Below are 10,062 nucleotides of genomic sequence, written 5' to 3'. Positions count from 1 at the left end.
TGATTAGTCGACTATTAAAATAATAATTTTTGGCAGGTCTAGTCTCACCATCTGTTATCTTAAACTACGGTACCATGCATTTACACCTTTTTTGATTGTTTCCACAGATGTGTAAAGTTTATCGAAAGCAACGATTCGTCTCAGCTCATTTTCCCTTCGGTCACAACAATTCCTGCCAAGGATGCAGAACCTTTGGAGGTATGAAATCATATTTTTTAATTCTAGATGAACATGATCAGTGTTTTACACCTTGTTTTTGTACACCTGTTATACCTGCTTTGTTACTAAATAAAGTCTCGAGGGTCTTAACATCTATGCTTCTTTAAAAGTAAATAAAATCACTAAGGCTGGGTTGACTAAATTGATTAATCGATCTTAATCGATCTAAGCTTAATTCATTAATAGCCGAAAGTACAGATCGATCTAACGCATAAAGCTAAAGTTTGCTAACTAGATGCTAACGTAAACTGGGATTTCCCATAGGGTGGCTAATGTTAACGCTCGGTCAACCTAAATCACCTTCTTTTTCTTCTTTTCTTGGTTTGTACTTCAACAATTCTACCTGCTACAGTTTCTGCATGCAGTAATACACGAGTTGCTGCTAGTAAAAAGAGTTCAGATCTGAATGTGCTAAATTGATCGGGTTTTCACGCCATAAAAGATCACTAAAAGTAATTTATCCTCAATTTTTGATCAGAACTAGTAACTGTTGAAAAGCAAAAAAAATGAATTCATTTTATTGAATAAACCAGGAGTCTGCAACCTTTTAAGCTAAAATAAACAATTAGGCCAGTTTCTGACTAAAACCCAACATTAGCCAAACGTCTTACTTCATTATTTAGAAAAATATACTTTGTTTTTGCGGTCTTGTAGCCTTCATTTACAAAATGTAGCTTTTAAATATTTACAGTAATTATAAAAAAGAAAAAAATATATACATTTACGAGAACAAAATAATACATTTACAAGAAAAAAGTAATTTACGAGAAAAAAACAATAAAAAAATTTGACGGAGAAAAAAATAGTTACAATACAAGAATAATACAATAATACTAATACAAGAAAAAAGTAATACATTTCAGTGAAAAAAAATTATAAATATACGAGAGTAAGTCGTAAATACACAAGAGAAAAGTCATGAATTTACAAGAAAAAATTCATAAATTTACTAAACTAAATTAATACATTTACGAACAAAGAAGTCATAAATTTACGAGAAAAAGTCAAATTTACAAGAAAAAAAGTAATTTACGAAAAAAAGTAATAAAATTTATGGGGGAAAAGTCATACATTTATGAGAAAAAAAGTTATAAATTTACTAGAGAAAAATCATAAATTTTTGAGAAAAAAGTAATATATTTACAAGAAAAAAAAGTCATAAATTTACGAGAAAAAAAGTAATACATTTATGAATAAGATAAATTTCCGAAAAAAAGTTGTACATTTTTGAGAAAGTCGTAAATTTACAAGAAAAAAGTCATAAATTTATTATTAAAAAAGCAATAAATGTATGAAAAAAGTTAAATTTACAAGAAAAAAGTCATACATTTTCGATAAATAAGTTGTAAATTTATGAGAAACAAGTCGTAAATGTACAAGAAAGTCATAAATTTACAAGAAAAAGTCATATGTTTACATCATATTTTTCTATTTATAGCTATTTTAAATTCTTTTACTATTGGCAGAATCGCATGCAAGTTCCTTTCAAAATAAAATGTCAAATCAGATCCTCATCCTGCTCCGGATTTACTTGAAATGAAAATACAAGAAAACATTTTCTCATTGTTATGTTGGTGTGCCTCCATCCTTTTTTCTTTCTTTTTTTTTTTTTTTTTTACTATAAAATAATACAGAATCAAACAAAAAAAGTAAATCTATACGTATAAATGCAGTTTTATATTTTAAGAGCGTTTACTCTGAATAACAACTAGACACTGTTGAGGAGCAGAAGATAAGATGATGTGCTTTAAACTTGTTCTAATTATAGATCACTTCAATAGTAGATTAAACCTTTTACCATCATTTAGCTCAGTTATCTGACATTTAAAAAAATCCAAGCATTAAAGAAAGAACTTAATTAACTAAAAACAAATGAACCAAAACTCCAAACCCATCCTTACTAGAGACAAAATAAAGGGATCAATATGTTCACGTTTTAGATCCCTAAACTAAACAATCAGCATTAAAATAGTTGATAATTACACTAATTTGCTTATTTTATTTTATTTTTTTTCACAGAGTATAAATGCCATGTTGGTTCTGGAGGCCTGTGGTAGCTTGGTTCTTTACACAGGAATCACCAGGGTAACAGCAGTTTAATGAACGAATGACCTCACATATGAACTGTTTCTTTAAATCATCGAGATGTTTTACATTTTTTATTTTGTTGTTTGTTCCTAGGTCAGTAAAGTGTTCGTACCCGGCCTTTTGTCACCTTCTTTTAGTTTAAGTAGCCACGCCCCCCACCTGAGCACACCTGTGGAAAATGTCAGCACACCTGCCAACTCCAGCCACAGACACATCCAGGCACTTGAGGAGGTATACTGTTTTACTGCTTTTGACAAAAAATGTTTAAGTTTTTTCTTTTTTAAAGTCACTAAATATTACCAAAAACTTTAGGTTGTGTTTAATTATTAAACTTCTTCATTTTCCCCTCAGGACAACATGCCGTCACCGCTATCAGGCGGTAGAGGTCCACATATGAAACACCACGAGGGGTCATTTTTAGAAGATTACATCTTTCAGAAAGCTACACCTAACATTCAGACGTTACGGGATCCTGTCTTCAACAGAGTCACTCTGGTAGGTTTGTTTCTGTGGTGTGGATTCATATATAAGACTGCTAAAAAATCTTCCCTCCCAGGGAGTTTAACTGTCAGTTCCTCCTATTTTTTTTTTTTTTTTCGCAGAACTGATGCAGGGTTTAAAAATGACCTAAAATAATCTAAATTTAGGAACCAAGCTAGGAAATACTTTTGCTTTTAAAATAAATCTTTATTTTCTGACAAACTGCTTCCAGTTTGTTTGTATGGAAAAAAAAAAATCCTAATTTTAATAATTAGCAGATCTGATCTGAATGAATCTGTTCATTATTTTAAGTTATTTTATTTTATTCATTATTTTAAATTTTCATTGAACTTTAGAAGTAGCATTCTAATTAAGATGAGGTAAAAGCAAAGTTGAAAAGACAAAAAAAGACATTTATAAAGCAAAATAATTTTTTCAAACTAAATTTCAAGACCTAATTAATTAATTAATTAATTAATTAATGTTTTAGTTGATGTGGCCTGGGAAGTTGTGTGGTTGTCTACTTATATATAAAAAAACTCAATTTTTATTTTTAAAGCTTTGTTTAAACGTGCTAAAAGCCATAATTTGTTTGTTTGTTTCACTGAAGTTGATGCTTTTTTTCTCTACATGTATATTTAATACTATTTTTTCCCCTCGAATAGCATTGAGAGTTATAAAACACATTTCCCTTACTTTTCACTTTACCACCTAAAGAAACGGTATCCGTCTCGTGGGATTTTCAAGGTTTCCTCTCTCGTCACGTTTACGCATTCATGTGGAATTCTGACCAATTTGTGAATGAGAACCATGAAATGAATCAGCGTTTATGTCCTCTGGGTTCGCTCAGTCATTGTTGGTTCCTTTACCCCCCAGGATGGTAGAAAATGACGCTGACTTTTCTCGCTCGCTCACAAATTGCAGTAAAACCTTCAGGAAAAAACTGTCAAACAGTCTTCAGGGTCTTTGCTCTTTTGACTCTTATTATGGCGTCTCTTTGAGGCTTTGACACATCAATCTGATGACTAATTGTTGTTTGTGCAGCTTAGTCCAGATTATTATTTTTTTTTGGTTTCTTTAAATTATGCTCAAATCTGGTGGAAATGTAAAATGTTGACACTTTAAGAATCCAAAGTGTCTTTTCTGTAATTTTATGTTAATTTTAAACAAAGTTACTTTAGAAACATCTTTTTTTGTGTTAAATGTTCAAACTTTCAACTTAATAGATTTTTGTAGTAACTTTTTAGGTAATATTACCTGCTAAATTGCTCTTTTTATTCACTTAAAAAAATATTTTATACTAGATGTTTTACACCAGAAATTTAGAAATTCTGCAAAATATTCTCTTTAGGGTATTTTTTTCAGTTTAGTCAAAGCGGTTAGTGGTTAAAGACAGCCATACATTGAAAATAAGAAATAATTTTTTAACATATTGAGACAAAGAAATGAACAGCTACACAAAATCAGAGAAACGGCAGTGGAGGAAACTGCATTTACAATGTTCCCCCTCATATTTTTATTTCAGTCACATGACTCTTCCAGTTTGTCACAAAAACTCTGACAACTCAAGACTCTTTGGCTAAAAATTTGCGTCTGAAGGAGGTGTTGCGCTGCTGAGGTGTATTTCCACGGAGGAGGAGCCCCTGTCCGCGCTCCTCCTCCTCCCTCGATGCTGCTGCATGTAGACATAGCATATGTCCTGATATAAATCCTGATATACTGAAGAAGATAATCGCAGAGATTATAATCATCCGGATCAGGTCTTTATTAGCCTGATTTAAAGGCTCACTGTTGCTGAGGTACAATCTTTTGTTCTGAATTAAAAACAACAAAAAAAAATCTGTTATATTGAGCAATACTCCAATGATTTGTAATAATGTTCCTTTAAAAATGATTAGGCGTGTTTTTGATGAGTGTGGACAGTTAGAGACACAATTTGGCCACAGGGGTTGGGGTTCTCCTTATTCGCGGATTCTGCATAGTTGCATATTGGGTATATTTACGGATTCTGCAAGTCATGGGTTTCGCATATTCGCGAATTCGGCATATATGCAGATTTTGCTTATTTGCTGATTCGGCATATTCGCAAATTCAGCATTTTCACGAATTTGGCATATTTGCAGATTTGGCATATTCACGGGTTCAGCATATTTTTCGGATTAGGCATAGTCACAGATTCGGAATAGCAGCGGATTCGACATAGTAGCAGGTTTGTCATAGTAGCAGATTCGGCTTATTCTCAGATTCGGCGTATTCGCGGATTGGTCTTATTTGTGGATTGAGTTTATTTGCGGATTCTACATATTTGCGGATTTCTCCGGTCCCTAAATCCCACGAGCAAGGAGGGATTACTGTATTCTATAGCTCTGTCTTCAATAAAAATCTCTTCTCAGTTTGAGTTCCTGTCGCACTTTCAACGATTCATTTTATACTTTGATTTATTATTTTTTCTAAAAGCACTTTTCGTGCTGAGGTATCCCTCCTCCTGGATTCCAATCGGATAAGACTTTTCATTTTCCAGTGCATCAGTTGGAAAAGGACAAATTAAATTGTAGAAGGAAGAATTCAATTTGGCTGCTTTAGTTACGGGCTGCACATGGTGTTGTTGCACGCTCCTTGTGGAAACAAAATGATCCTATCGTTGTTTTAAATCTGAAATATTCTTGACAAACTCATCTGTGTGATGTCTCAAGGAACTGAGCAGTGGCTCCATGCTGAGGATTTCCATCCCTGAGATTGCCACCTCTGATTTAGGTAAGCTGACACCCACGCTGGGCACACAGATATATTTTAGACTTGTTGGTTGGGAATCTGTTGTTAAAATCTTTTGTTTTTTTTCCATGTGACCACACACTTATATGACTGAGTCACAGCACTCAGGTCATTGAAATTAGGTTTGAGAGGCGCTCTGCGTTTTCCAAATGACGTATAACCCTGTTATACCGAGGATACCCTTAAAAGCCTCTTAAACACAAACACGGACGTGCACGCACCATCCCATTGATAATGATCTAGTGTCCATATCTTTGTTTGTCAGTCAGGACAGAAAAATTAGTCTCACATGTTTCACTTTTAATTATTAATATATCAAAAAGACCATTTTTACTGTAGTCAAGTTTGATGAAATTACTTATATTTTAGGTTAAAAGTATTTTTGCATTTATATTTTGAAATGTTCCACTGTTACCTTCTTTAAGGTGATGCATTTCAAAGAAAGATCATTTAAAGGGACATACATAAAGACATTAAAATCACAATACAGAAACATACTTTCTAAGGTCTATACATCTAAAATTTTCAGTCACTTTGACTCCTTGCATTCTTCCTAGACTTGCCGAGCACTGTCCCTCATTATTTAGTAATCGATTGTGCGGATGAACCTTCCTCCCTTTAATTAAATGGCATTTATCCACCTATCCCTTGACCTTTCCTGCTTTGGGCGTCTAATTAAGATAGCCGGGTAATGTGGGCGACAGTACTGATTGGTCAAAGATGTTAGGAGACACAGGTTGTCTAATTATTCTTGTGGAGATAATTTTTCAATTTCCTTTTTTTGTTTTCCTTCTCAAAGTTGGGTTGAGTTTTTTTGGCACCACAGAATGGAGGTTATGAAAAACTATGTATTCTGTATTCTACATATTAACATAATGGATACTTATTTTATTATACATTTTTATTAGAGACCATTAACACAAAATCTGCAATATTTAAGTTTGAAACCAATGTTAGAATGATTGCTTTTGAAACAAGGTGCTGTAAATTCATACCTGAACTAGACTGACAGTTTATTTTTTGCTCTTAAAAATCGTAAAGCTAATGCAGTGTGAATATATTTATATATACTTGTATTTATGGCAAGAAACTGATCATTTTTGGTGAAACAAATTAGGGCTGGGTTGATAAAATGACTTGATTTGAATAAATTTTAGCGTAATAGATTAATAATCGATTCATAAAAATATAGATCGATTTAGCACATAAAGCTAAAGTCTACTAGCTTGATGCTAACGCATAATGGGATTTCCCATAGGACGGCTAATGCTAAAACTTGGTCGACCTAAACATACATTGGTGACTAAATGAGCTTTAATTTTGTTTCCAAACTCTTTTTAGGACATATTTTTAAAGTAACCATTTGTGCCCTAAAACACAGTTTTTTTGCTCATTCTGTCTTCTTCTTCTGGAGTAAGTGTGATGCTGCAGCACAATCGCTACCTAGTGGCCAAACTGAAACGCCCTCCAGGAGAAGCAGAACAATGTTTACAATGTTAATGATCTGAAGATTTTTGTTTGAACTTCTCCTTTAGAGAATCCATGTAACAATGTATGATATCAGCAATTTAATCATTTCACTAATATATTTTACAGTATTTGAACTGTATCAGATAAATATATTCAAAACATACAGTAGATGCTTTATGTATTTCTAAACAAATGTGTATAAAAGTGTAAACTCAAAATTGAAGTGAATTGAAGAATCGAATCTATTCTGGAAATTATAATCGATACCCAGCCCTAAAACAAATATTGAGAATCCTAAACAAACATTTGAATCTGTCGCTTTTGTCGGCCATGTTTCCCCTTTATTACCTTCCAGTGAGGAACTGCCTTCAGGTGATTCGGTTTATACTTCCCAAGGAAGCAGCCATGAAGGTGAGTGGAATTTCAGATGCTGCAACTCTGTTTTGTTAGATCAATAATGGTTCCTCGAGGAGCTTTGAGGTTTAGGTGCTAACTTGTGTGTAAAACATGCAGGTTTTGGTAAAGTGGTACAACATCTACAATGCCCCCGGTGGTCCCAGTGCTCATGCGGAGTGGAACCAGTTTGTCACGTGTTTTATGGCGCTGATGGGCTACAACACCGAACGGCTTTCATGGACTCAGCATGTAAGTCGAGGTTTTTATCTGCCGTTATGAACTTTTACTGCTGTGAGTCTTTCAATGTATGTAGACATGTAGACACACAGATTTCACTTTTGCTCCTGTTCCAGCTGCATTTTGAAGTTCCTCTCTCGCCGGTGATTGCAGCCAAGAAGGCTCGGCCTTCAGACGGAGGATCTGATGAGGTTTGCCACCAAACTGAATCCTCTCTATCCATATACAACACTAGAATACATTTAAAGGGTAGCACAACTGGAGACAGACTCCACGTTCAGTCCAGATTAAAAAAAAATGCTGGTAAAAAAAGGGCTGAGTCTGGATCTGTGATTGAGAGTGACGTAGTGTCTTCAGTACTGAGAGTGGTACCGGTCAAAGTGATGCCAGTATCTTCACAGAACTTTGTTTCTCCTTCTCCAAAGGCAGGCGACCGAAGGTGACCAGTGTCTAAATGATGCTAGCACCAAAGGCTAACGTATTAAGCTAACAATCCTGAGTAAAACGTTCATTGCAAATCCATCACCAAGATGGAGTTTACTGGATTCGGTGTCAAATGCACTCAAACCACTGTTCCCTAACTTCCAAGTGTACTGGAAAATGATGCAGACCAGTACATTTTTGACAACCGAAGGCAAAACACCTGCGATCAACGCTAAAGCTAACCCAATAACGAACGAAAGTCACAGAATCAAAGATGGGCGGGGCTTTTATACTGGAGCTGCAGAGCATGATGACGAGAAACTTCTGAAATGACGTGGGGCTGACACCAGCTGACCAATCACTAACTGTAATACCTCGTTTCAACCTGTAGGGGGCAGCACACAGACGGTTTTAGATTACATTTTCAGGAATTAAAGATTATTTTAAATTGTCAAAAATGTGCCAACAGACAACACTTTTAAAGCCCCATTTAGTGCTTTGTTATCCTTTTTAAGTACTATTAGTAAATTAATGGTTAATAGGAATTGTAATTACTACCTCTGTTGAAATTGCATTAAAATATTATGAAGAAATTGTATTATCCTTAAATTTCAATATGCAAAATGAAAAAAAAATAGTTTTTTTCCGTTTTATTTGCATTTTTAATTTTATTTGACATGGCGTACCTATTAGGATATATTGTTTTAACCTCTTTTCTTTTCCATAAAATAGTAATTTGTGTAATTTAATTTATGTGATTCAGTTTTTAAATATTTCATTTTTTATTCTAATTATTTTCAGTTGTGTTGTGAGAGAACTAATCTGATTACTGGCTATTATGTAACTGTTTTCTCTGTAGGACTGGGACTACCTGATGGCTTCTCATTACCACCAGCAGATGACTTCCCAGTCCGCTTGTGGAGCGGCAGAAACCAGCGGGGCTAAAAATAACATCCGCTCCGACACTGAAAGCTCGTCTAGCGTATGTATCCATTCGTAGAAAGTAACTCTTTGTGCTTTAATGTTGTTTACACAATGGAATGAAAAAGGTTTTTACATTTTTAGAGGGAAGCCATGAAATAATTTGATTTAGTTTGTTTTTTTAAGCCTTTTATTTTTTGAAAATCATTTTAACTCTTCTCTCATTTTTCATTTTTCTCTTGCGTTGTTTTATTTATTTATTTTTTTAAATAAAATTGGAGTAAACCAATAAGAGAGACCTAAAAAAAACACTTGATTTGATTTATATGATAAATCTAAAGTCTGTGATTTTCATTGTTGCTGAATTGGTTTAAATCATGACACAATGTCAAATGTAGTTTCCTACAAATCTTGGTTCATACAATTAAATAATTAATTTAAATCTAAACGAACATTTATAAAGATTAGGAACTTAAACCTGACAAAAAACAAAACGTGTTCTGATTTTTTTTCTTCCTTTTTTTTTATTTTTGATTTTTTTGTCCCATTTTAAACAAGTTGTCATTTCTACTCACCACAGAAAGTATCAATCCAGCTCTCTAATGGCTGAAACTCTGATATGGACCGTATTTTTAGGGGTTTAAGTCTAGGTTTTTTGCATTTTCTAGCCTATGGAGCCACAAATATATATATATTTTTTTATTATACATTTTTTAGCTCCTGAAAAATATGGTAAATGAGCAAAAAAACACGTCTTAAACCGTATGTACTTCTTGAACTGTTTCATGTGGGTTATTTCTATTAAACTCTAATTTAATTCTGTCTGAAATATGCCCCAAACCACTAAATAAACATTTTTTAACCCAAAAGTACCCATGGTGACATTAGTGTAGTTGAAAAAGATCAGAAATGTGTTATGTGGACCACTTGGTTTGTGATTTATTATCCTTAATTTTCATTTTAAGGAATAATTTTCCATTTTATGGTTGGTTAATTGTGTTTCCGTATTTCCAGGCATCTTCATCCTCCAGCCCGTCTTTTAAGTTGGACAGTTCC

The 10,062-nt window shown here is 33.6% G+C and overlaps 1 protein-coding gene across 3 annotated transcripts in view; it reads left to right on the top strand.

Annotated features, from left to right (window-relative positions):
* anapc1 (anaphase promoting complex subunit 1) overlaps positions 1-10,062 on the top strand; it is a 58,205-nt gene that overhangs the window by 7,744 nt on the left and 40,399 nt on the right. For all 3 annotated transcript variants that reach the window (XM_024297031.2, XM_024297032.2, XM_024297030.2), the window contains exons 13-21: positions 108-198; positions 2,239-2,304; positions 2,401-2,538; positions 2,659-2,802; positions 5,481-5,541; positions 7,385-7,440; positions 7,543-7,674; positions 7,779-7,853; positions 8,945-9,067. In XM_024297031.2, the coding sequence (XP_024152799.1) occupies positions 108-198; positions 2,239-2,304; positions 2,401-2,538; positions 2,659-2,802; positions 5,481-5,541; positions 7,385-7,440; positions 7,543-7,674; positions 7,779-7,853; positions 8,945-9,067 (886 nt within the window). The remainder of the gene's footprint in view (positions 1-107; positions 199-2,238; positions 2,305-2,400; positions 2,539-2,658; positions 2,803-5,480; positions 5,542-7,384; positions 7,441-7,542; positions 7,675-7,778; positions 7,854-8,944; positions 9,068-10,062) is intronic.

This window comes from Oryzias melastigma, linkage group LG15 (assembly GCF_002922805.2).
Source record: "Oryzias melastigma strain HK-1 linkage group LG15, ASM292280v2, whole genome shotgun sequence".
In the NCBI taxonomy this organism is placed as follows: Eukaryota; Metazoa; Chordata; class Actinopteri; order Beloniformes; family Adrianichthyidae; genus Oryzias; species Oryzias melastigma.
This window is presented reverse-complemented; position numbering and strand designations above follow the sequence as displayed.